Source organism: Littorina saxatilis, linkage group LG1, assembly GCF_037325665.1.
Source record: "Littorina saxatilis isolate snail1 linkage group LG1, US_GU_Lsax_2.0, whole genome shotgun sequence".
Lineage (NCBI taxonomy): Eukaryota > Metazoa > Mollusca > Gastropoda > Littorinimorpha > Littorinidae > Littorina > Littorina saxatilis.
In genome coordinates this window covers 93,054,039-93,081,847 of record NC_090245.1, presented here as the reverse complement: position 1 = coordinate 93,081,847, position 27,809 = coordinate 93,054,039, and the positions used below count along the sequence as shown (strand labels likewise).

The 27,809-nt window shown below is 42.4% G+C and overlaps 1 protein-coding gene across 1 annotated transcript in view; it reads right to left on the bottom strand.

Moving 5' to 3' along the window:
- Positions 1-27,809, bottom strand: part of LOC138945811 (uncharacterized) — a 116,753-nt gene that overhangs the window by 31,034 nt on the left and 57,910 nt on the right. The window contains exons 3-4 of the mRNA XM_070317320.1: positions 9,701-9,835; positions 5,085-6,021 (exon numbers count right to left, since the gene is read on the bottom strand). Coding sequence (XP_070173421.1) covers positions 5,085-6,021; positions 9,701-9,835 — 1,072 coding nt within the window. The remainder of the gene's footprint in view (positions 1-5,084; positions 6,022-9,700; positions 9,836-27,809) is intronic.

The following is a 27,809-nucleotide window of genomic DNA, read 5'->3' as shown; positions in this document are numbered from 1 at the left end:
TTTCAGCGTTTATCTCCCTTCCTTCGTGTGGCGTCAATCCATATTCCCGTTACAACGTTACTATTTTTAGAATGTCACTGCACTGTCCAGAACGCTTTCCTTGCGCCCGTAAGTTGTCTTCACTGTAAAAGTGCAAAGGTCAAATCTATTTATCGAAAAATCCACTGTCATCTATCTCTATATCTATATATATATACGACTAGTGTCTGTGTGTCTGTCTGTCTGTCTGTCTGTCTGTCTGTGTGTCTGTGCGCGATGCGCGGCCAAGGTTCTCGATGGATCTGTTTCAAATTTGGTGATCATATTCAGGTACACCCTGGACACAACCTGGTCGATGAGATATTTCAACACGTGCTCCCAGCGCGCTGAACCGATTTTGTTTTTTTGGTTGGGATCCACTACCAGTAACTCTTCCTTAGCTTCTCCAATGTTTTCAGCCGCGATTATCTCCCTTCCTCCGTGTGGCGTCAATCCATATTCCCGTTACTACGTTACTATTTTTAGAAGGTCACTGCACGTTACTATTTTTAGAAGGTCTCCAGTGTTTTGCGCGTTTATCTCCTTTCCTTCGCGCAGCCTGGTATTCGGCTCTACTTCTTCCCGGCGAAGCCGGTACCCGGCGAAGCGGGTAATCATCTAGTTATGTATATAAAGATAGAAATATACGGCTTCTGTGTCTGTGTGTGTGTGTGTATGTGTGTGTGTGTGTGTGTGTGTGTGTGTGTGTGTGTGTGTGTGTGTGTGTGTGTGTGTGTGTGTGTGTGTGTATGTGTGTGTGTGTGTGGAGGCAACACCTGTGGATTGTAGAGTTCTGTTTGTGATGGGGTCTGGCGGCTTTTGTCTACAACTTACCTGTCTGTATGTTCTGGCCTTTGAGAAGCCATAACAGTTAATATAGGGCTTAGAAATAAGCTCTAATATTCTCAATCCCGTTTGAGAGGACTTCGCCTTCAAAGGTGATTGTGGTGAACCGCCACGCTGTCTGTCTCTGTCTCTAGTATATATATATATCTCTCTCTCTCTCTCTCTCTCTAGAGAGAGAGAGAGAGAGAGAGAGAGAGAGAGAGAGAGAGAGAGAGAGAGAGAGAGAGAGACTGAGAGAGAGAGAGAGGGAGAGAGAGGGGCGGACGAATAATAATAATAATGGGCCGACTCTTCATCTGACAATGACATTAAGCGGCCAACGTCAGCTGCAATCCTGGAGAAAGCATCGTATTCCCAAGGCTAGAATGCCAATACAATGCAAAGCCTGATTGCAACAGCATCGGCTCAAATCACATGGAATGCGCAACCCCAAACAGAAACCACTTCATTAATTGCCTTGAAAGAAAAAAGACGGAAACAAATCCATCGATCCTAATTGCAACATGTCAAATCATTCAAACGAGAGAGCTGAAATTTTCTTTTTGCAAGAAGAGACAAGAAAACCGAGAGGGGGTGGGAGGGGGGGGGGCGGTAGGAGGTACCAGATCCTTGTCAGTTGCAGCAATCAGCATTCTTGGCATTTCCAAAGTTTTCAAAGTTTCTAAGAATGAATAATCTCCTTTTACATTTTGTTCTTCTTTTTCACGCATTCCTTTGTCATGGGTAGCTAATCAGTAACTTACGTGACAAGAAATACTTTCAATACTTTAAGCGCAGAAAGTGCTTGCTTTGTAACTTTTGCACAAAGTAACCTTTTGTTCTTCTGACCCTTGGCAAAGTTTCCTTTTTGCTTTGGCCCATAAAACTCTTCCCTGATCACATTTCTTGCTTGTCACGTCATATAAGATTTATCTTAAAATGCAGAATGTGTAAAAACAACAACAGTTTTCTTTGAAGCTGTCACACCAAAGCAATTTTTAGTCTTCAAAACCTCAATAAAAGAATGTGTGTGTGCTTCTTTCTGTTTTTGGTCCTGTGATCTATATGTCACGCGGCTAACAATATAACAATATGAATAAATCATGACAATATGAGGTATAACAATATGAATAAATCACTGTGGAACTTCAACCGTTAATAAACTTGATACGAGTTGAGATCTGTCGATGTTAAAATGCATAGATTTTTTTGATTTATTTTACCTCCCAACGATTCTGCATTTCAAACAGCTCGAGGCCAGAATTGTGTTATCAGCCCCAACACCCCGTCGCTATTTATTTATTTCTTTTAACAAAAAGGCCGCTCGTTGAAATTGTCTCATTTTTCACCCATCATTCCAATGTCTCTCACGCGCCTCCAGAAGGAAGCTAGAGGATTGCATTTCCATCGCAGGAAAAGAAGTGAGGAAAACACTACAGAAAAAGAAAAACAGCTCAAATGAGGTATACAAGAAATCACGACAAAAACCTCGGCCTATTCAAAACAACAACAAGGAATAATGCTGCTGCTGAAGAGTGGTGTAGCGAGAGAGGGGGGAGAATACAATTTAAAACAAGTCGCGTAAGGCGAAAATACAACATTTAGTCAAGTAAGCATAGCTGTCGAACTCACAGAATGAAACTGAACGCAATGCCATTTTTAAGCAAGACCGTATACTCGTAGCATCGTCAGTCCACCGCTCATGGCAAAGGCAGTGAAATTGACAAGAAGAGCGGGGTAGTAGTTGCGCTAAGAAGGATAGCACGCTTTTCTGTACCTCTCTTTGTTTTAACTTTCTGAGCGTGTTTTTAATCCAAACATATCATATCTATATGTTTTTGGATTCAGGAACCGACAAGGAATAAGATGAAAGTGTTTTTAAATTGATTTCGACAATTTAATTTTAATAATAATTTTTATACATTTAATTTTCAGAGCTTGTTTTTAATCCAAATATAACATTTATATGTTTTTGGAATCAGAAAACGATGGAGAATAAGATGAACGTAAATTTGGATCGTTTTATAAAAATTTTTTTTTTTACAATTTTCAGATTTTTAATGACCAAAGTCATTAATTAATTTTTAATCCACCAAGCTGAAATGCAATACCGAAGTCCGGGCTTCGTCGAAGATTACTTGACCAAAATTTCAACCAATTTGGTTGAAAAATGAGGGCGTGACAGTGCCGCCTCAACTTTCACGAAAAGCCGGATATGACGTCATCAAAGACATTTATCAAAAAAATGAAAAACACGTTCGGGGATTTCATACCCAGGAACTCTCATGTCAAATTTCATAAAGATCGGTCCAGTAGTTTAGTCTGAATCGCTCTACACACACACACACACACACACACACAGACACACACACGCACATACACCACGACCCTCGTCTCGATTCCCCCCTCTACGTTAAAACATTTAGTCAAAACTTGACTAAATGTAAAAAGATATTCAAATAGACAGAGGGGGGGGGGTATAGTGAGAGAGAGAGAAAATGAGACAGAGGAAGAGAGAGAGAGAGAGAGGGGGGGGGGGGGGCGGTGGGATGGGGAGGACGAAGAGGAAGAAATAGGGAGAGAGACACAGGCTCAGAGAGAAGGGTGACATTTAACAGGGGCAGCGTAGGGTGGGAAACAGGCAGACAGCCAACCAGCCAGTCAGCCAGCCAGCCAGACAGACAGACAGACAGGAATGCAGACAGGCATTCGGACCGACAGAGATACGGAGATTGCAATGCATGGAAGAAGAAGGAGACGAACAAACAGCATCGACAAGACAGACAAAATGACACAGAGACACTGAGAGACGCAACTAGTAAGACGCGCGCGACCACACAAAAACAGAAACCATACCAAGGCCAAAAACACAAAAGAGGAAGATAAGGCATGAAGCCTGACAGTTTAGAAGCAGAAAGACCCTTGGCCAACAATGGGGTGGCCACAAATCTGGGTGACTTAATCCGCTGAGGTCTTTAGGAAATATTGATCTGAAGTCACCCGAATCCCCTGTGCTGATGTTCATTTGACATTTCCATTACTCACGTACACACGCTCGAACGCATACGCGCGCTAACGCGCATACTGAACACGTGCATCCAGAGAGACTAAACACACACACACACACACACACGCACACACAAAAACACACACACACACACAAACACACACACGCACACACACAATAACACACACACACACACACACACACACACTAACACACACACACACACAGTTCCATTTAGAAGTACACGTGAACCCGGACTGATCGCCCGCAGTGCGTTGGTTGCGCTCTCTCTCTCTCTCTCTCTCTCTCTCTCTCTCTCTCTCTCTCTCTCTCTCTCTCTCTCTCTCTCTGATGCTCTCTCTCTCTCTCTCTCTCTCTCTCTCTCTCTCTCTCTCTCTCTCTCTCTCTCTCTCTCTCTCTCTCTCTCTCTCTCTCTCTCTGCTTGTGATTTATGGACAGGACCATCTTTACGCTCTCTCAGTGTGAAAGGGCAAAGAAGTCTGGGTCGAGACGCCCCTGGGATTCCAGCTCATTCCTGAAAATCTTCGATGTAGACAGACAGCAACAGCTCCCACCATCTCCTCCCATCATGCACTAAATCCCCCTCCCTTCCCCACACGGAACCCTCACCATCCTCCATCCCATCCATCCTAAACGAGTTTAACACAGACCCTTCAAAGCATTACTGAACCGAGAAGAAAAAGGTGAGAGTCAATAGTCGAAAGCGAGATAACCGTCTTCAATATATTGAGAGGAGATGCCACTGAAACTGTCGGCTTGTAGAATTCATGCCCAAAACAATTCAGACTCTAATCTGTACAAGATAATACACGCACCAGGAATTTTGTTTAAAACAAATTTCAGGCTGAACAACACACACAGACACACACACACACACACACACACACACACACACACACACACACACACACACACACTCACACACACACACACACACATGTACACGTGCACGTACACGTACACGTACACAACACACACACACACACACGCTAACGTTCCAAAACACTCTAAAATTACAAATTTTAAAAAACACAAACCCACTAACCAACAAACAAACGAATACAAATGAAAAACAAAAACAAAGAAACAAAACAAAACAAACATATCAGTGAGAGCATAACTCTGTGCTGTCAAAGAAAAATAACACAGATCGGGGGGAGGACGAAGGGCAAGAAGCTAAGCTAAAAAAAAAATTGTCAAAAGCTTAACTCACCTTGCCAGAAGTAACGGGCGAGGAAGAAGACGACGAAGAGCTGGCATAATTGCCGTCGTATCCACTGTAACTGCCCAGGCTGACGGTAGCCGGGGAAGCCGTCTCGGACCGTTGGTGACCTACGTAGAACATCTCCTGCTGGTGGTTCTTGCGTAGGTTCCGCTCCACCAGGCGTCGTATGGGGGTCACGCTGCTGCTGCCGCTGCTACCCCAGCCACCGTGACCGTTCATGCGTGAGGAAGCGTGACCGTTACCGCTGAGTGACTCCATGCTGTCTTGGCGAACGGTGCCTGTGTTATTGGGGGTGGTGGTGGAGTTGCTGGTGTTGTTGCTATTGTTGCTATTTTGTTCCGTGCCGACTAGGGTTGAGGTGGAGCTCTGCCTCCGAAGATCCAGTCCTCCGTTGGGCGTGGAGTCTCTGGAACGATCCGGGACTGTGTACTGCCTGGAGCCGATCTTAGAGTTGTTGTTGCTCTCCGAGCTTTCAGGCGAAGAACTCCAGCGCACTATATCCTCCACGGCAGAGGAGCTCTGAGTTCTGTGCCCGCTACTACCACCACTTCCACCGTCGTACAAGGCATCCACGTCAAGGTTATCCACAGAATCGCCCATCAGCATCCCTCCCCTCCCCTGCCACGCCTCTCTCTCCTCTCCCCCTCCTGCCCCTCTGCCTCCCCTCCCACCGTTGTGGAACCTCAGGTGTGGGAGGTTGATGTACACGACCTTGTCGGAAGGAGTGGTGGAGTCGGCGAAGACGTCGTCTGAAGAGTCGTTGAGGTCGCAGCTGGACAGGGAGACGGGCGGGTTGGTGACGAAGTAGCTGTCGTCGTCGACGGAGGCGTGGTCTCGGCCCCCTGCCCAGGCGTCCACAGGGATGCAGTTGGTCGAGTAGGACAGCGAGTTGTTGGACAGCGGACGTTCTGTTGAGGACCCGCGTCTGGTGGACAAACAAGACAATCTTCAATTTCTTCTCATCTTTCTTTGATTAATAATTTACTGTGTGTAAGTGTCCATGACATGCTCTTACCACATCTCTCCCCTGTCATTTCCTTCTTTTCCAAAAGTTCCTTCCCTTTTTTGTTTCCCCTCCATTTTCTTTTCATACCTTTTTCGTTCCGTGATGCTTTTGCTTTGTGTTTCCCTTTGTGTTTGTTTGTTTGTTATGTTTAGATTTCTTACAAGTGTATTCGCACTATTTTTGACCTTGATAGCACCTGTAAAGGCAATTCCTATCTTGAGGACATTGAGGATGAAATAAAGTCGCTTGCTCATTTCAATGCTTGTTATTCTCTATATGCCAGTAGAATGGTTCCGAATACCTCTCCCTTACTCTATTGTACATGTAAACCAACATCTCCAATAGCCAGCAAGCTGGAAGAGAGTAAGATGATGACGATAGTTGAGGCGGATGGGGGTAAAGATAAGGTTTGAACGGAGAACTTTATATGCGTAGCGAGTCAACTTTCATGATCACATCCTCTTACTAGAACTGCAACGGGCTGAACTCTATGCGCGATCGGTTCATTTAGGATAGTGTCGACTTTGCGTGTAATCTATCTTGCATTTACCTCATTGTGTGTGGTTGTTGGGAATTTGGTTATTTCTGTAAGACTACCAAAAATCCCAAAAACCAGACACTCGAAATAATAATGACAGTTTCGGAAATAACAACCTTCCAATAACCTACCATCCTTGTTTTTACATTTAGTCAAGTTATGACTAAATGTTTTAACATAGAGGGGGGAATCGAGACGAGGGTCGTGGTGTATGTGTGTGTGTGTGTATGTGTGTGTGTGTGTGTGTGTGTGTGCGTGCGTGCGTGTAGAGCGATTCAGACTAAACTACTGGACCGATCTTTATGAAATTTGACATGAGAGTTCCTGGGTATGATATCCCCATACGTTTTTTTCTTTTTTTTGATAAATGTCTTTGATGACGTCATATTCGGCTTTTCGTGAAAGTTGAGGCGGCACTGTCACGCCCTCATTTTTTAACCAAATTGGTTGAAATTTTGGTCAAGTAATGTTCGACGAAGCCCGGACTTCGGTATTGCATTTCAACTTGGTGGCTTAAAATTTATTTTATGACTTTGGTCATTAAAAATCTGAAAATTGTAAAAAAAAATTTTTTTATAAAACTATCCAAATTTACGTTCATCTTATTCTCCATCATTTGCTGATTCCAAAAACATATAAATATGTTATATTTGGATTAAAAACAAGCTCTGAAAATTAAATATATAAAAATTATTATCAAAATTAAATTTTCGAAATCAATTTAAAAACACTTTCATCTTATTCCTTGTCGGTTCCTGATTCCAAAAACATATAGATATGATATGTTTGGATTGAAAACACGCTCAGAAAGTTAAAACGAAGAGAGGTACAGAAAAGCGTGCTATCCTTCTCAGCGCAACTACTACCCCGCTCTTCTTGTCAATTTCACTGCCTTTGCCATGAGCGGTGGACTGACGATGCTACGAGTATACGGTCTTGCTGCGTTGCATTGCGTTCAGTTTCATTCTGTGAGTTCGACAGCTACTTGACTAAATGATGTATTTTCGCCTTACGCGACTTGTTTTTATTAGGATTACCAAAATCAAAAACTCAGTTAGTAGGCGGAACAAAGCAGGAGGGCGGGGGCAGCGGCCGTTTTGTAAACAAACGACGACTGATGGATAGGTCCAGAGGGAAATACATCTTTGAGACAACTGTATTGGGGACGACTGCGTTCTTCATCCTGACCTGATTCGCTGAAACGTGGGTCAAAATAAGTCTGGCGCTACTGCTAAGTCAGGAATTGTGTTGTACGAGGTACTTTTTTTGTAAACTAACTGGATTAAGGGGAGGTTCTAGTATAAAATATCACCAAAATCGCTTCAGTTGTGATTTTGGGGTTCTTGCAATAATGGGTAGATAAAACATTGTATAGTATTGTGGTGGAAGAAATTTCACCAAATCATTAAACCGTTAAAATGACAGTTTAACCGCCAAAAAACACTCTGCTCCTTGTTTCTTGGTCCCTAATCGTCGGATTTACACCAAAATTGGACCATTGTCCCTAACTGATCTCCAATACAAACTTTTCAAGAAGAAAAAGTTAATTATTGGCAGTTAAAAACCCGTTATAAACCGTTATTTTCTAATTTTTCACCGATCTTTATGAAATGTTGTGGTTAGGTTGGTTGTCCCTAACTGAATTTCAACAAGAATAAAAAGTTGATTTTTGGCAGTTAAAAAACCGTTAAATCCCGTTTTTTCACCAATCTTTATGAAATTTTGTGAGTAGGTCCGTTGTCCATAACTGAGTTTCAATACGTACTTTTCAGAAGAAAACCAAGCTTTTGTCAGTTATAAACCGTTATTTTCTAATTTTTCACCGATCTTTATGAAATGTTGTGAATTTCAACAAGAATAAAAAGTATCTAAACTTTGAAGCCTTTTTTTCTCAGAATGATGTTTTCGGCACCTTGCTTCGCCGTTTCCTTGATAACTCAAAATGTTCTCAACCGACTGGAACAAAACGTAGCATGGCTTTTTAGTATTCATAGGACTACACTTTGTGGAAGGCGTTTGTGGGTCGGGATAAAATCAAAGAAAATATAGCTTGTCAGTTAAAACCGTTATATGTAAATATGATGAAATCAACGTTTTAATTAAAATAACGTAATTTTGATTCCACAAAATGTAGTCCAATTACATGTTATTGTATGTTTTGAATTTCTTTAAAAAATGTGCGCTCCTTGAAGAATTATCAAGGAAACGCCAAAATCACTATTTTCGGTTTCTAGATAATGTATGTTTTTCCGTTGAATTGTTTCTCAACGGCAGTTGTCGTGACATATTAACTAACACAATATATGGGTCAGCAATGCATTTGACTTTATTTGAGCCGAAATCCATTAATATTTCCCATTCTAAATAGGAACACAACTGAAGCGATTTTGGTGATATTTTATACTAGAACCTCCCCTAATCGGGGGGAAAGCGCGAAATATACAAGAGCACACAGTTCAAGAGGTGCTTAACTATTTAAAACAGACTCAAGCATCCAAGAAAAAAACAAAAAAAGCCAACATTTTATATCATAGACAATTCTTGATTAGCTGTAGTTCTCTAATCGGCCCTTGAGTGATGCACTCACAAATAAAGACATAATACTATTGAAACGGTTCTGTATTCAACGATGGTCAGTATTGACGTCAACCACGATAAAAGAAATAAATGGCGTGTCATCCTAATAATGACGGCAGCAGTGATGATTATCTTCTTCTTCTTCTTGGCGTTCGCTGGCGTTACACACTCAGTCCAGCTCGGGAGATGAAGGTCGTCGTCGTTACCGTGGAGTGATGATGATGATGATGATGATGATGATGATGATGATGATGATGATGATGATGATGATGATGATGATGAGGATGACGACGAGGATGACGACGATGATGTTGATGATGATGATGATGTTGATGATGATGATGATGTTGATGATGATGATGATGATGATGATGATGATGATCATGATGATGATGATGATGACCACGACGATGATGACAACACTGACAAATACTATAAAACGACAATGACAACGTCAACGATTACAAACTGTGACCCACTGACCTGTAAGTGTAAGGAGACTCCTGCAGAGAGGGGGTGTGGCGGACAGGAATGGGTGGTGGTGCTGTCGACTTCCTCCGACGTCGTCTGAAGGTCATTACAACTCGCCCCGACTGTGTCGCTGTCCTCAGCAACTTTCTGCGACACAAAAGGAAATTTCGATAAATAAATGGGTAACACTTTCTGCGACACAAAAGGACAACATTTCGATAAATAAATGGGTAACACTTTCTGCGACACAAAAGGACAACATTTTGACAAATAAATGGGTAACACTTTCTGCGTAAACAAAAGGACAACATTTTGACAAATAAATGAGTAACACTTTCTGCGACACAAACGGACAACATTTTGATACATAAATGGGTAACACTTTCTGCGTAAACAAAAGGACAACATTTTGATAAATAAATGGGTAACACTTTCTGCGACACAAAAGGACAACATTTCGATAAATAAATGGGTAACACTTTTTGCGTAAACAAAAGGACAACATTTTGATAAATAAATGGGTAACACTTTCTGCGACACAAACGGACAACATTTTGACAAATAAATGGGTAACACTTTCTGCGTAAACAAACGGACAACAGTTTGATAAGTAAATGGGAAAAAATCGTACAAACACAATGTGAGGTGAGCGAAACGTTGCGCGATACTGAAATGAAAAATCCTACCTGCATTGAGTAACAAGGGTGTATGAAGTTTTTAAGCGGCAGTGCCACTATTATTGAGAGACCTGCGAAGCACACGCCATTTTCAGTTGTTATCCATTTTCAACGCTTACTAGTAAAGTCAATACAATTGTAGAGGAGAAAAGGAGCACACGCTCATTTCTCTCTGAAGGAAGAAACTAAAAAGGAGTCTTCGCCGCGTAGCTAAAACCAGCACGTCGCCACGACAACTTGTAACCTTGTCCAGAAAGGAAAATCTGTCCATGCAGATTGCAATTCAGATCCGGAAATCGGCAAATACGCAATAGTTCTGCTTTATATATCTTTACAGTCTGATATATTAGCTTGCACCTGTTAATGCTTCTAAAACCAGCACATCGCGCCGACACCTTGTGACCCTGTCCAGAATTGTGGACTCTTTCGCCACAATTCCAGTCCGAAAATATGCCAACGCCCCGCAGTCATACAAAATCATGAAAGACTGATACATTTTCTTCCACCTGCTTGCACTTCTCACCTGGACAAAGCTGATCCTCCTACGAAACAATTAAAAACAATATCAAAGTATCAAAACGCCAGTAGTGCAGTTGCGCTGGCTACCTTCACGGGTCAATGCTATAATAAACTGAACCCAACTACACTGTTTCCGCCAATACGCCCTTCTTCGTACTTCAGCTATCTAACCATGGTAATTTACAACTTCAATATCCTGCTTTGTTGAACGTGGATACAAAAGTGTGACGCTTATGTAGACGTCCAGCTGTGTGTAACATCTGGCGTATAAGGTTCACAAGGGTCGATGTATTGACGCTGTGGTCATAACAGGTTAATTATTATATATGTACTTTCTATTTACGCAAAAACGATCGGGTTAAGCATCCTTTTGCACGGAATGTGGGCATTTTTCACCGTGGACACATACCAACAATTGAATCTTCAGACTGGTTGCTGTCTGTTAAAACGGGGGTGTGCGTGCGTGCACGTGTTTCTCTGTGTGTGTGTGTGTGTGTGTGTGTGTGTGTGTGTGTGTGTGTGTGTGTGTGCGTGCGTGCGTGCGTGTGTGCGTGCATGCGTGTGTGTGTGTGTGTGTGTGTGTGTGTGCGTTTGTGTGATAAATTAATGATGACGTCATTCCCGTGTAAGTTTGCTTGTAGACCATCATAATTCAGACATATGCAAAAAGTCTACATACTGGCTGGCTGAGTTCTGTGCATAGTGTCTTTCTTTTTTCATTTTTATTTTTGAACTAATTTTCTTTTAGACACCATTGTCAATCGGCAAAAATAGTTTCGATTGCAGTATCAATTACATCGATGAAAAAAAAAATCCCATTGCAGTCTAGAGACATCCTGCTTGCTGCCACGCCAGGCGAGAAAAATGTTCCCTCTTTATCTTCACTGCGCTGGCTGCAAAACCCCTCCGCGGGGAGGTGTTTTCAGACACTTGAGGCACAGGGTGATTGCCGCTGTTCCACATGGATACAGGTGTATGTGAGTCGCGTTCTGTTTGACGCCTAGCTGTGGGTAACATCTGGTGCAAGGATCTGCTGAGTCGATGCTTTGACACTAAGATGGAAATAGGCTAATTGTCACGACCTGTCGTTCAAGAGACGGTTACATTGTAATTATTGACAGCTTTACCACGCCGGATAAATAAATACAGCGTGTGTTACATTCATAACACAAAAGATACGTGTTCTCATAACACGAAGAAGGTTAGTAGGTCTAGACATAATTATCACTTAAACAGCTTCCCAAAATGCATGATGTAACTAAAGTTGGTGTCTAACATGTACCTCATGTATTCCTATTTTTTCTGCATTAAAGTGATCATTAAAAATATAGCTCACATGCAGTGCCCGTATTCAAAAACTTCTCGAAAAGTGTTGCTGTCAGAAACCGAAACCTTGCATTCAAAGCTGTTTTATTGACATGAAATGCATCCAAGCACACATTTTGTGTAACAGAGACATGGACTAGCTTATGCTTAGTGTACCTTGTAATTTTGGTGGCTCTGCGTGTAATAATGACGGAAATAGATCAATTCAAAATTACTAGTTCGAAAACACAAGGATACGACACACATTACTTGCTTGTTACAGCTCTAATTAAATGTTGTAAGCTATATTTTCAATGATCACTTTAATGCATTTTGGGGAGCTCTTTTTGTGATATTTCATGACTTACTACCCATCTTCATGTTATGAGGACCGTATCTTTTGTGTTATGAGTGCAAAACACGCTGTATCTTTTTATCCGGCGTGTTTACGGTATAGTTACAGCTCGAATGTATTCGATGACCTCGCGGTCGGTTAGTGTGTCTTGTGTTTTACTGTGTGTGTTCCATATTTCAATCGTGTTCATCTTTTTCATCGTGTTTCTTCTTTTTAAAAGTTGTACGGTATAGGCTGTATCCCGTCGTATACTTTGTTGTAATGACTGGTTTGATTCTGTATCGTGCGTAGTAAATCCATGCTGGCTTTTGCTCCAGAAGCGTTCTGCTTACCTCAGCGATCTGTAATCCCTCTATTGTGCGCGTCTGTCCTTAAGTGTTTGTATATGATGGATAGGTTGGAAGATTAGGCTTTACCTCTAAAACCATTATCCTTTTGCAATAAATGTTCAGTCAGTTTTAGTCTCTCTCTCTCTCTCTCTCTCTCTCTCTCTCTCTCTCTCTCTCTCTCTTTCTCTTTCTCTTTCTCTCTCTCTCTCTCTCTCTCTCTCTCTCTCTCTCTCTCTCTCTCTCTCTCTCTCTCTCTCTCTCTCTGAGATGAGCACCCTCAAAGTCGTAGTCGTGAAGTGAATGACACTCGGCTGTGCTATCCTAGCTTCACATAGCAATTCCACTCTGCGTAAGAGCCAGCCGGAGCCCGAAACACTCACATGACTCTGATGGGATTCGAACCCACGATCTCTCGGCTCGCTGCCTGATGCATTAACCACTGCTCCACCGGCCCCGTTATTTAACAATCGGATTACAACAGATGAAAATACCCTGCTATTCGTTTGTAAAAGTTATTACTGTAACTTTTTCATTTGTCTCTCAAATCCTTCAACCCAATCGTCTGAGGCCTAATTTTAACGATACGAGGGCGACACATGCAATTATGAAAGAACATCTGTCGTTTTTTACGCAAGGAATGTAATATAATTGAATTCTGATCCTGCAATATGGGTTTAATTGCTTTTTTTTATTTCTTTGACCCCAAGGGAACGGTTCTAAAATAGAAAGTGGAACAATGGGTTCTTTTTGCCCTTGTAAAGTAAAGCGTATCGCGGACGACAAAAACAGACATTAGACGCACAATGACAATAAATTTTCACACCCACCTGTTTGGGAGCATCTGTCACGCTGCGTGTACACGTGCAACCAATAAACTAGGTCAGCAAGTCAGCTTTGAGAGGAAGGAATACTTATTTCGGTAAACTTATGAACTGGAGAAAAAGCTGGAAAGCTTAAAAAAAAAATCCCAAAAATGAAGAAAATGAAGTCGGATGTAATGGCTTATTTCCCTTCCTTTTTTCTAAGCAAGGATGAGGATAAAGTGGGCGTGAATTAAGGGTGAAATAAGATTGATGTGATACATTTTTGTAACTGCGTCGTATAAGCGTAAAGTTTTCTGTGCCGTCCTTGTGAAGGGAGATATTCGAGGTACTGATCGATGTTCGTGGATCGCTGGTATAACATAAACACACCATTCTAAAAGTGCAACACGCCACAAAAGTAAAGGGTTTCCAAAGTAAGAAGTAAAGAATACATACATTCTTCAAAACAAACAAACAAACAAACAGACAAACAAACAAACAAATAAACTAACAAAATAAAAAGACATGAATTCGTTGAGATTCCATTTCTGCTCCCCTAATATTAATAACTAAGATGAACAATGATTACCGTACATTCCTTTACATTTACATATCATAATAATAATTTTTTGATTAGTGCTTTTGTGAACAAGAAACAATTGACAAGTGGCTCTATCCCATCTCCCCCCCTTCCCCCGTCGCGATATAACCTTCGTGGTTGAAAACGACGTTAAACACCAACTAAAGAAAGAAAGATCATAATAATAACATATTTACTGCGCAAGGTCATGACCTGAGCACCGCACAGCAAGATAAATTGTTCCGCGACCGCTGTGACCTTGACATTCTCTTCTTAGATCAAAGCCTGGATGAGTAATCGCAATCACCTAATGAGGTGATAAATCATGCTATGCACAGACTCCTTCACCTGAGAGAGAGAGAGAAAAAGAGAGAGAGAGAGAGAGAGAGAGAGAGAGAGACAGAGACAGAGACAGAGAGACAGAGAGAGACAGAGAGAGAGACAGAGACAGAGAGAGACAGAGAGAGAGAGAGAACTCAGAACTCAGAACTTTATTACATAAGGATAAAAGTTTTAGGCTTAGCCTAATCTTCAAACCTGTCCTTGGAACATATAGAGAATAAATGTAAACGAAAGCAAAGACTGCGCACACGCACACACACACACACACACACACACACACACACACACCCACGTATACACACACACGCACACACAAACTCACACACACTTACACACACACACACACACACACACACACACACACACTCACACACCCACACACATACACACACACACACACACACACACACATGCACACTGTGACACACATGCACACATATACACACACACATGCTCGCGCGCGCGAGCGTGCGCTCGCATACCTACACATATGCACATGCTATCATTTCATACCTAAAAGGAACAGTATCTAATCAAAGTATTAAACTAGTAAAACATCAAAATAATGGTCGAGTATAAACATAAAAACAAAACACTTAAGAGCATTGCATACATTATCCGAGTACACAATGGAAACTAGACATCAGGGGCAGTTTATAGTGTGATCAAATGTGTGTGCAACTGCCTTTTAAAGGCCTTTAATGATGCGGATCGTTTGATTTCTATTGGCAAAGAATTCCACAGAGATGATCCTGAAAAAGCTAAGCTGGATTTACAAAGATCTATACGAGGAATTGGAGGAAGTAAATTTTGAGACCCATACCTCTTCGTAACATGTGTAAAATAGGATTGCACATAACTGGGCACATCACCATGAACCAATTTATACATCTTTCTTTCTTTCGTTATTTGGTGTTTAACGTCGTTTTCAACCACGAAGGTTATATCGCGACGGAATTTATACATAAAGACAGCCTTATTGTATGCAAGGTGGGTTTTTAGGGGAAGGAAATTAAGGCTGTTTAACTTCATTTCTGTAGACATGTGCGATTCATACAGGATAAGTGTTGCAGCACGACGGTACAAAGAATTGAGTTTTAATAAGTGAACATCACTGCAGCCATCCCACAATGTCGAAGCAAAATTAATATGAGGCATTATATGAGCATGAACGAACATTTTTAATGTTTCAGACTTCGCATAATGTTTGAGTTTTGACAACAAATACAAATTCCTTGATATCACTTTGCAGAGGTTGCTTATGTGTGTTTGCCATTTCATTTCTTCATCAACAGTTACACCAAGTACTATGCGATGTTCTTTAACTTGCTGTATTTGAGTTGTACCTAAGGACAGTTGTAATTTAAGAGGACTTAGCTGATGCTTTTGTCTTGTGGTAATAACAATGCTTTTAGTTTTTTTCTGGGTGCAGTATCATGGCATTTGATGTGCACCATTTCGCAACTTCGTCCCCTGATATGGCCCTTCGTGGTCGGCTGGGCGTTAAGCAAACAAACAAAAAACTTCGTCCAAAGTGTTCTTCAGGGAAGAATTTACTGATTCCAACGAGGTGTTACTGGTATGAATAGACGAATCGTCTGCAAAAAAAACTCGCATTTGACTTTATCATCCGATACATGTAAAGGCAAATCATTAACGTAAATACAAAAGAGAATAGGTCCTATAGACCCTTGAGGGACGCCATGTCTTACTAGTGCAGTAGACGAATTCTGGCATTGTAAAGTGACATACTGTGTCCGGTCAGCAAGATACGACTTAAAGAAGTCACAGACCGAATCGTTTCTCAAATAATAGTGTAATTTTTTCAGCAATATGGAATGATCGACTAAGTCAAATGCTTTCTTAAAATCCAAAAACAATACAAAAAGAGAGAGAGAGAGAGAGAGAGAGAGAGAGAGAGAGAGAGAGAGAGAGAGAGAGAGAGAGAGAGAGAGAGAGAGAGAGAGAGAGAGAGAGAGAGAGAGAGAGAGAGAGAGAGAGAGAGAGAGAGAGATAATAATGATGAACATGCCGCAGGAAAATATGTACGTTGATTTTTTCAAAGAATACATTTACGCTCTTCCGTTTTCAAATTTACTGAGCATCAAGTACCTAGTAATAATAAATTATTACTTTGTTCAGGTACGTAACTTCGATACATGTGGATATATTTAGGCTTGATATAATCACTGCAAAGTGTTTATTTTCTTATATTACCTAGATTTAGATTTGCTATAGAACATTATTTTACTCCTGGACATGGCTTTGTGTGTGCACAAGATATGAAATACAGATGACGGGGGCAATGTGTTTATTGTTCATAACTCGTTCAAATGCATTTTAAACAGAGTTTCTGGCCTATGAAATGAAACATTCCGAGCTGGTCACTCAGAATAATGATTTTCTGTTTTAATCACAAACAATTATCATGCGTTTGGTAAATCAACTTCAAACGAAACGTTAAATACCAGCAAACACAACAATACAAATTAGGATTCCGAGAGATTAATATGAAAAATGCGGATACGAGATGACTTTCATCAAACGCAACTCGACAGCTCTTTCATACCCCATACCCCCCCCCCCCCCCCCCCCCCCACCCCAATCAAACACAGAAACACAATGAAAATTCACCAACAAAAAAACGTGCGTTTTCCATCCAAGGATTCCCAAGATTCGGTATTCACCATTACGCTTCTTCTTTATTTGGTGTTTAACGTCGTTTTCAACCACTCAAGGTTATATCGCGACGGGGAAAGGGGGGAGATGGGATAGGGGAAAGAGGGGAGATGGGATAGAGCCACTTGTTAATTGTTTCTTGTTCACAAAAGCACTAATCAAAAAATTGCTCCAGGGGCTTGCAACGTAGTACAATATATCACCTTACTGGGAGAATGCAAGTTTCCAGTACAAAGGACTTAACATTTCTTACATACTGCTTGACTAAAATCTTTACAAACATTTGACTATATTCTATACAAGAAACACTTAACAAGGGTAAAAGGAGAAACAGAACCGTTAGTCGCCTCTTACGACATGCTGGGTAGCATCGGGTAAATTCTTTCTCGTCCCAACCAATATGGGACTCCCCCTAACCCGCGGGGGGTACCATTACACTTCGCCTCACGATGCAGTGACTGTACGCGCAGCACGAATTAATGCTGCACTGTTGTACGGGCCAGCAAACGAGATATCAAGGTGTTCGTGGGAAAGTTGCACGCTATATGAAAAGCTCATTTGTTGAACAGTGATGTCTCCGCAGCTGCACAGAAGCGTGACGGTGAAAAGGCAAGAAATGATCGCCGTAATGACGAAATAGTGTGCTGCACAGTTGCTCCCTTGTTTCACTTGTTAGCGTAAGTTCCGAGTTAAGGTCGATTCCTTCTCCCGTAAACGATAGTGCGTACCACCACCCTTGATCAGTGCAGGGTTTTACACGAGAGATGAGCATCCTTTCACTTTGAAACATACCAGAAATCAAAGGAATAGCTGCTTCATGTATAGAACAAGGATACTTTGCTGATTTGTTTTCCGTGGATTGACGTAGGTATCAGTTTCAAAATTATTTCAGCAACTATAATCTCAATCTACAGAGGAAAGTAACATGCTGGCTGCTGATTTCTGGCATTTGTATGTCTAAGGGTGAAGGGTGCTCTTATCCTGTGTAAAAGTGGTGAATATAATTGCACACGCCTTCCCGTAAAAACAGTTCCGCGCACCATCTCAGATCGTGTCCGCCTGGAACGTATACCATCCCTCTACTTTTAAACATACTAAAAATCAACAGCATTGGTGTTCTCTGTGCAGAGCGGGATTGTTTTTAAGAATTCATTTCGAAGAAGCAACTAAAGTGACATTTTAAGAAAGTATTTCATCAAAAAAATGCTCACTCTTCATGGGAAGCTGTCAGTATGATGAGTTTTGGTATGTGTCCAAGTGGATTATAGATAGTCTTATCTCACGTAAAAAGTCTTGCCAGATCTGTGACTCGAGAAGGAGTGTGCCTTTAAAGGAAAACTGAAACGAAAAGGAATGTACCTTTAAGAAGCACCTAGCTGACACAGTCGGATTGGATTTCTTTCAAAGATGAAAATAGAACAGACTTCATTATTTGTGTTTGTTTCGTAAAAGGCCGACTTATTCTTTTTGCGTTCCAGTTACATCGAATACAGCCAATCTTTGTATTGCTCCAATGAAGTCATGTGTTTTCAAACGTGCACCTGTCGTAGTTTGTACTCGGCGGTCACGACATCTGCAGTTTGTCACAGTGGTGATCTCTGTCTGCTTTCGTAAGGCGTAGATGGGAGAGCGTGAGGGAGGGCGGGGAGAGAATGAGAGAGGGATGGAGACAAAGAGAGAGAGAATTACTGAGAGGAAGACAGACAGGTAAGGCAAGACTGACAGAGGGGGAGAAATAAAATACCTGTAGTACTATGGAGAAGGGTAAATGGGGGGGGGGGGGGGGGGGGGAGGGGGGAGGAGAGACGAGGGGGGAGGGGGACAATATGGGCGGAATATGGAGATCTGAGAGGGGCAAGGCGAGACTTGACAAACAGACACACGAACACACAGACACAAGTACACACAGACACACGAACACACAGACGCATAAACACACAGTGACACGAACACACAGACGCACAAACACACAGTGACACGAACACACAGACGCACAAACACACAGTCACACCAACACATAGACACACAAATACATAGACAAACGAACACACAGACACACGAACACACAGACAAACAAACACACTGACAGAGGGTGCCGCCGGCTATACCACAATCACCCGGCCTCCGCAATAAAAACAGCTTCACGTCTACTCTCCGTCCCTTCCCCTCGAGCTCGCTGCAACATAAACAGCTTCACAGGCACTCTTTATCCCTCCTCCCCTTAAAAATCCCTCCTCAAAGTTACGTCACTTTTTAGCCGCAGGTGAATAAAAAAAATCCGTCGCTCTTTGTCTAAAAGAGATGCGGCGATTTCTTTCCCAAACAACCCAGCATCCAGCTTGGTATTTGCCACAGCGATACAGGGAAAGTTCAAGAGGGAGAAGGAGAAAGATAATCTTTCTTCGGTTGTAGTTGCTGGCAAGGGAAAGATTGCGCATGTATGTGTTAAGACTCAAAATGCTGAATAGAGAGAGAGAGGGGGGGGGGAGAAAAAAAGAAACAAGAACAAGAAGAAAGGGAACATGATGAGAAGAAAAGTAGGTAAGAGAGAGAGAGAGAGAGAGAGAGAGAGAGAGAGAGAGAGAGAGAGAGAGAGAGAGAGAGAGAGAGAGAGAGAGAGAGAAAACAAGAAATTCCTTCGAGGTAGGAAAAACACCCCCGTTGGTCAAAGGGAAATAACCATTCTCACTGCCACCAACTGAGAAGGTTATTTCCCTTTGACCATTAATATGTCCCTCTATAAGTCCTTGTAGAATCTTAATCCACCAATAACTCCCTAACCGTGTGTTTGACTGGTCCCAATTTTTGTAAGGACCGTCTCAGGAATGTATAGAACCTGTTCACCAAGTTTGGTGACGATCGGTCCGTTCATTCTTGAGATCTATATGCGAACACAAACACACAAACACACAAACAAACAAACAAACAAACACATCGACCGAATCCTATACACACCCCTATACCGGGGGTGTAAAGAGAGAAAGAGAGTGACAGAGAGAAGGAGACAGGGATCGAGGGCAGACAGACATTCAGACAGACAGAAAAAAAGAGGCAGAAATACAGAGAAAGAAAGAAAAGACAAGAGGGAAAGAGACACACATACCTACAGAGAGACAAAGAAAAAAACTGTCATTAATTGACCTGACCCGTGACCTTGAGCGTGATTGCGTATCCTAGCAACGAGGATGGAACTAGGTCAAAGGTGCACATAAAACACAACAGGGCAGTGCACAGATCCTGCTTCAGTAGCTGCCTGTGAGGAAGAGACTGTGATAGGATGAGTCAGAGGATTGTGGGATTATATGTCTTCCCCCTCCTCCCCCCCCCCCTCACCCCCCCCCCCCCCCAATCCTGTTTATAAAGACAGTGCCAAGAAAAGGCTGTTTACGATCGAATGGTCCGGTTGAACTCTCTCTCCCCCCCCCCCCTCCCCCTCTCTCTCTCTCTCTCTCTCCTCTCTCTCTCTCTCTCTCTTCTCTCTCTCTGTCTGCCTCTCTCTCTCTCTCTCTCTGTCTGCCATCTTAACTTTGAGGCTGTTTTAATGTATCTTTCTTTATTGTAACGAGAAACAAACGTGCGCAAGACAAATGAACAGGAATAGGAAATAGAAACAGAAATCAACAGGACTTGTGTGAAAGGAGCCCCATCCATTCACAAAATGTAGGCAAAAAGCAACTGAGATCACACACACACACACACACACACACACACACACGTACACACACAAATCCGCCCCCTCCATCTCCTCCACGTCCTATAACCCTCCTCACGCTGCTGAACGTTACTCACCAATTAACCAATTTCGTTCTTCATCACACAAGCTGGCACTGAGGTACTGCAGTATGTCTTTCATCTCCATTATTGTCATGGGCAAATGGCTGATGTCAGCGGAAAGTCTATCTCGGCCAAGATATCCAAGTGTTAACGAGCATTTCGCAATCCCAGACAATACAAGTCATGCAGAGTTCGGCAACGAAAAGAACACGTCGCACCTGGTGCGTCTAAGCAGTATAAGAGAACAATAAGCAATTGGGCAATTCCAGCGTCACTGACGTGGCATTAGCACATAAAATCATACATGATTTCCAATAACAATAATGTTCATAATGTTTTTATCAACTCAAATTTGTGCTGACATTTCCCCAAACCTGACAAAGTTAACTTTCTACCCAAGATGAAAAATGTGTTATTACAAAAATCCAACGGTCGTTAACTTTAGTTTGAAAAAACGTCACTGACGTGGCAAAAATGCTCATCACACTCCTGTGGATTCGATTATTTCGAATTGCTAACCTGTTTGATTTTTGGTTGGTCGGTTGCTTGATTGATTGCCTACATTGTACACTGTATTGGTTCTTTAAACTTTTAAGGCCATACCAGTGTCGATAACAGAAAGAAAACATAGACGAAAGAAAAAGTATGTGACTTGTGTGTGTTCTTTGCGCAAAATACAAACGCATAAATCCGTCCAAAATTCTTATTTCTGACAAAGGTACAGAGGTTTTGACAGTACGGAGACATAGCACGAATATATCTTAGTAATGAATTCAAACAATAAATCAAATACATGTATTTGTATTCATACAAGTGAACATAACACGCAGATATCTTATTAATAAAGAATAAATTATATATTGGAGTTGATTTATATGCGAACGACGTGAGTCATGAGGCACCCAACAAAGAAACAAACAAGTCGCGTAAGGCGAAATTACTACATTATTTTAGTCAAGCTGTGGAACTCACAGAATGAAACTGAATGTAGTCCGCCGCTAGTGCAAAAGGCAGTGAAAGTGACGAGCCTGTTTGGCGCGGTAGCGGTTGCGCTGTGCTTCATAGCACGCTTTACTGTACCTCTCTTCGTTTTAACTTTCTGAGCGTGTTTTTAATCCAAACATATCATATCTATATGTTTTTGGAATCAGGAACCGACAAGGAATAAGATGAAAGTGTTTTTAAATTGATTTCGAACATTTAATTTTGATCATAATTTTTATATTTTTAATTTTCAGAGCTTGTTTTTAATCCAAATATAACATATTTATATGTTTTTGGAATCAGGAAATGATGAAGAATAAGATGAACGTAAATTTGGATCGTTTTATAAAAAAAAATTTTTTTTACAATTTTCAGATTTTTAATGACCAAAGTCATTAATTAACTTTTAAGCCACCAAGCTGAAATGCAATAGTGAAGTCCGCCTTCGTCAAAGATTGTTTGGCCAAAATGTCAATCAATTTGATTGAAAAATGAGGGTGTGACAGTGCCGCCTCAACTTTTACAAAAAGCCGGATATGACGTCATCAAAGACATTCATCGAAAAAAAGAAAAAAACCTCCGGGGATATCATTCCCAGGAACTCTCATGTCAAATTTCATAAAGGTCGGTCCAGTAGTTTAGTCTGAATCGCTCTACACACACACACACGCACGCACACACACACACACACACGCACACACACACATACACTCTGACACACACACACACGCAAACGCACACACACACACCCCAAGTTACACACGTACACACATACACACTCACTCACACACATACACCACGACCCTCGTCTCGATTCCCCCTCTACGTTAAAACATTTAGTCAAAACTTGACCAAATGTAAAAACAAACACAAATGCGCAAGAAAAATGCAAGATGCCAAGATAGTTAAGGATAACACAAATCGTGAGAGAAGTTAAAGGTATCACTGACAAAACTGCCAGCAGCGGCCGATGTCATGACGTCAGGTAAGCTAAAAACAAGCATTCTCTTTGTATAGTTTTGTGTGTGAACACTCAAAAAAGCGAATAAGAAAACTACAGGAAAAAAATGACAGAAATCTCATCCGTTCATGTACTCAGCGAGACAGCTTGCAACCAAAACGCGAAGGACGGGTACACACTGTGCCAAGGAAAACATAATTATTGTTCGTATCTTCTTGTGTTTCCTCCCTACTGTGGTACCAGTGGTGCAAACTTTCTAACAGCCTGAATGACAACTCTTGTAACAAACAAACAAAGCAAAAACAAACAAACAAACACGCACAAAAATGAAAACGTACACGCTGTGCCAAGGGAACATATATACAGTTTAGAGACATCCTGCTTGCTGCCGCGCGAGCAGAGAAAAAATGTTTCCCTCTTTATCTTCACTACGTTGGCTGCAAAATCCCTCACGCGGAGGTGTTTTCAGACAGGCCAGACATAGGTTGTATAATCATCGTTCATATCTTCCAATTTCTCTGTCTACTCGGTGCTAGCGGTGCATCATTATCTCGGTCTGTATCTTCCTTTCTCTTCTCTGTGCTTGGCATTGCCATTTTCTCCAGCCCTTTGGTCGTCTGCTCTGTCTGTTCCGGCGTCTGCAGTCCTCGTTTCGCAGCCACCAGAGATTCTCGCCATCAGGTGGATACAGCGTCTTTTGATTGCATACCCTTTCGCCATCAGGTGGATACAGCGTCTTTTGATTGCATACCCTTTCGCCATCAGGTGGATACAGCGTCTTTTGATTGCATACCCTTTCGCCATCAGGTGGATACAGCGTCTGTTGATTACATACCCTTTCGCCATCAGGTGGATACAGCGTCTTTTGATTGCAAACCCTTTCGCCATCAGGTGGATACAGCGTCTGTTGATTACATACCCTTTCACCATCAGGTGGATACAGCGTCTGTTGATTACATATCCTTTCGCCATCAGGTGGATACAGCGTCTTTTGATTGCATACCCTTTCCCCATCAGGTGGATACAGCGTCTTTTGATTGCATACCCTTTCCCCATCAGGTGGATACAGCGTCTTTTGATTGCATACCCTTTCGCCATCAGGTGGATATAACGTCTTTTGATTGCATACCCTTTCGCCATCAGGTGGATACAGCGTCTTTTGATTTCATACCCTTTCCCCATCAGGTGGATACAGCGTCTTTTGATTGCATACCCTTTCGCCATCAGGTGGATACAGCGTCTTTTGATTGCATACCCTTTCGCCACCAGGTGGATACAGCGTCTTTTGATTGCATACCCTTTCGCCATCAGGTGGATACAGCGTCTTTTGATTGCATACCCTTTCGCCATCAGGTGGATACAGCGTCTTTTGATTGCATACCATTTAACCATCAGGTGGATACAGCGTCTGTAGATTGCATACCCTTTCGCCATCAGGTGGATATAACGTCTTTTGATTGCATACCCTTTCGCCATCAGGTGGATACAGCGTCTTTTGATTTCATACCCTTTCACCATCAGGTGGATACAGCGTCTTTTCAATGCATACCCTTTCGCCATCAGGTGGATACAGCGTCTTTTGATTGCATACCCTTTCGCCATCAGGTGGATACAGCGTCTTTTGATTGCATACCCTTTCGCCATCAGGTGGATACAGCGTCTTTTGATTGCATACCCTTTCGCCATCAGGTGGATACAGCGTCTTTTGATTGCATACCCTTTCGCCATCAGGTGGATATAACGTCTTTTGATTTCATACCCTTTCACCATCAGGTGGATACAGCGTCTTTTGATTGCATACCCTTTCGCCATCAGGTGGATACAGCGTCTTTTGAGTGCATACCCTTTCGCCATCAGGTGGATACAGCGTCTTTTGATTGCATACCCTTTCGCCATCAGGTGGATACAGCGTCTTTTGAGTGCATACCCTTGCGTCTTCGCCTCTCTTCTCTTGCCAGTTCGTGTGTTTGGCTGATAGGATCTCTTGCATATTCTCTTCTTCTGTTATCGTTTTCTTTATCATCTGTGCGTTAAATCTGTTTGTGTTCTCTTTTGGTGTAATGGAAATGGTGATGATGGGACTTGCTTATTCGTGTGTTTGGCTGGTAGGACCTCTTCCATATTCTCTTCTTCTGTAATTGTTGTCTTTATCATCTGTACGTTAATCTTTTTGTGTTTTCTTTTGATGTCATGGAAATGGTGATAACGGGACTTGTCATAATTGTCCTTTCCCCCTTGCTACTTTGTTCTAAACCACCCCAAACACTAACTCCCATCCCTGGCCTTCTTCTTCAATCCCAACGTTTCTCCTCCTCCTCCTCCTCCTCCTCCTCCTCCTCCTCCTCCTCCTCCTCCTCCTCCTCCTCCTCTCTCTCTCTCTCTCTCTCTCTTCTCTCTCTCTCTCTCTTTTAACTGTATTTGTACTGCATCCAGAAATATCTTTCGTCCGGAAATCCCCACACCACGGCAGCCAAATTACCCATCGAACAAGATCCGATAGTAATTGGCGAACTCAGTGTCAATATCTTTCGAGCTGACAACTAAAAATATCTTCATCATATTTATCATCGTCTGAATGGTCTGCCCGCACAATGCTAACCAGACAAGAAAACCCAACAGGAAAAAAGGGAGAGTAGAAGAGATGCTCGCCTCCCAACTTAAAAGAAAAGGAAGAAGGGAAACAAATAAAGAAAAGAACAACTATGGGTGGGAAGAGATTATATGGGAGGGGGAAGGGGTGGTGGCAGTAAGCATCTGTGCACTTCCAGGTAAATGGAGGGAAAAGACGAGCAGGGGAGAAAAAATAGCGCACACAAACGCACAGAAGCCCAGATATACAAAAGCCATCAACATTCCCCACAGGTGCAAAACTGACACAGCAAAGGTAAGCCGAGAGCCTGGGAACAGCGGAGGGCTTCAGGCATCACGGCGCACCATCTTCGCGCATCCATCATCTTCCCATCATGCAGCGGGCGGGGCGGAAGTCAGACTGGCACTGGAAGCGAGGCGGCGACGGCAGAGGTATTGTGACTGACGACCAGGTGCAACAAGCGAGCCCTGTGAAGAGTGCATACCTGCCCCCGTCTAAATACCTGACTCACTGATTGAGGAAACAGAGCCTGGGAACCGCTAGGTGTATACTCCCTTCTCATCCGTTTCTCTATTTACCTGGCTGTTTACTGGCTGTGGGGAATTAGAACATTACAGCGGTACCCGTAGTCTACGAATCTATTCAGAACTTCTGGGCCTTTCGAAGCAGCCTGCTCCTTTAGACAAAAAACAAACAAACAAACAAACAAGCGCTTGCAAGCTCATACGGAGTCGAAAACTAGCTAGGGCGGTCCCTCCGATTGGAAGTTACCGGCAGAAAATTACCCCTTTCCTTGTCTATCGGATTACTTACTAAAACTTAACATCGATACACCTGCCATGAAACAAACGTTAATAAACTACTAGACTCCCTTCACAAAAAGACACTTTTTGTTATCCGTCAGCCTGTTAACGTAACCGACATAGCCCTGTGGAGAAAATTAATTTGAATGCAGACATCTCAAACAAAAACCAATCGCCACAAAAAGCCACATTCGAGTACCTGAGCCAATAAAGTACCCGTGTTCCGAACAGATACCTGCTCCTAATACCCCTGTCACACAGAGACGCCGCTTCTACTCCGTTGTAAACTTGTCGGAGAGCGTGGCCAATCGTGGGCCAAACGTGGGAGGATCTCCATGAGCGTGGTTTGGTCTGGGTGGGATCTGCTAGGTCGCGAAGCTGCGCACTCTCCCTACGATTATTTTGAACTGCACAAAACAAGCGTAGCCGGGTCGTGGCACAGTACAGCCACGTTTGGTCCACGATTGGCCACGCTCTCTGACACTTTTCCGTCGTAGCAGAAGCGGCGTCTATATTCTGTGACTGGGATATTCATGCCATGTGCTGGATTTTGACGGCAATATGTCCTGATTTGACAACTTGTTCAGATCGGCGTGATCGGCATGGTCGTGGTAAAGACCTAGAGCTGTGTGAACTGGGTCTTACGGTGACAGGTACCAATGTTTCCAAATGTTGCGATGTACTAGGTTCCACTGTGCGCCTCCTTGTTACACAGGGTCTCAATGGATGTTTGGTAAAGTTTACATGAGAACCTCTTACTGGGTTTTAAAGTCTCTGAGTCTGTTTTCTGCAAGCAGGTCTATGTACAAATTGAACTCGTTCAGGAAATTACGAGCGACCGTAAATCTTATTTCGAGCTAGACTATGGTAACTTTGTGTCTCTGGAGAATTGCACTGATAGCTGTCCAGACAGATGTGCATATTTCTATGGATGCCTGTAAAATCGCCAAAAATGTATGGACCAGGGAAAGTGTGCCATATATCGTACGTATGCGCTGATTTGTATGCGGGAGAGGCGGATAAATTCCTTTTCATATTCCAATTCAATATCTGTGGAGAATGAATGTCTAGACTTGTCAGCGAAGCTTTCTATGGGCCAAAATTGCATAGTAAGAACTTACCGCGTCTGGCCCTGGCGGCATTAACACTGTCCCAATAAAAATAATACAATAATTAATTTTACTCTTCTTCTGTAGAATTTGGAATTTGCGTTGTAAATTCATCAAATCTCTCTCATTGCAAATTCTGAGGTGCACACACGGAGAATGAGTCAACCCCGGGACCCTCTGCACAGCACTATCGAGCAAACATCAGAAAGGCTTGTTATACAACGAGAAGGATGGGGATGTCTGAAAGCCAATTACTTCAGAGTTCGGTTTAAACCTTCTGCCAGCCAAAAGGTTCCTCTTTGTGTATGTAG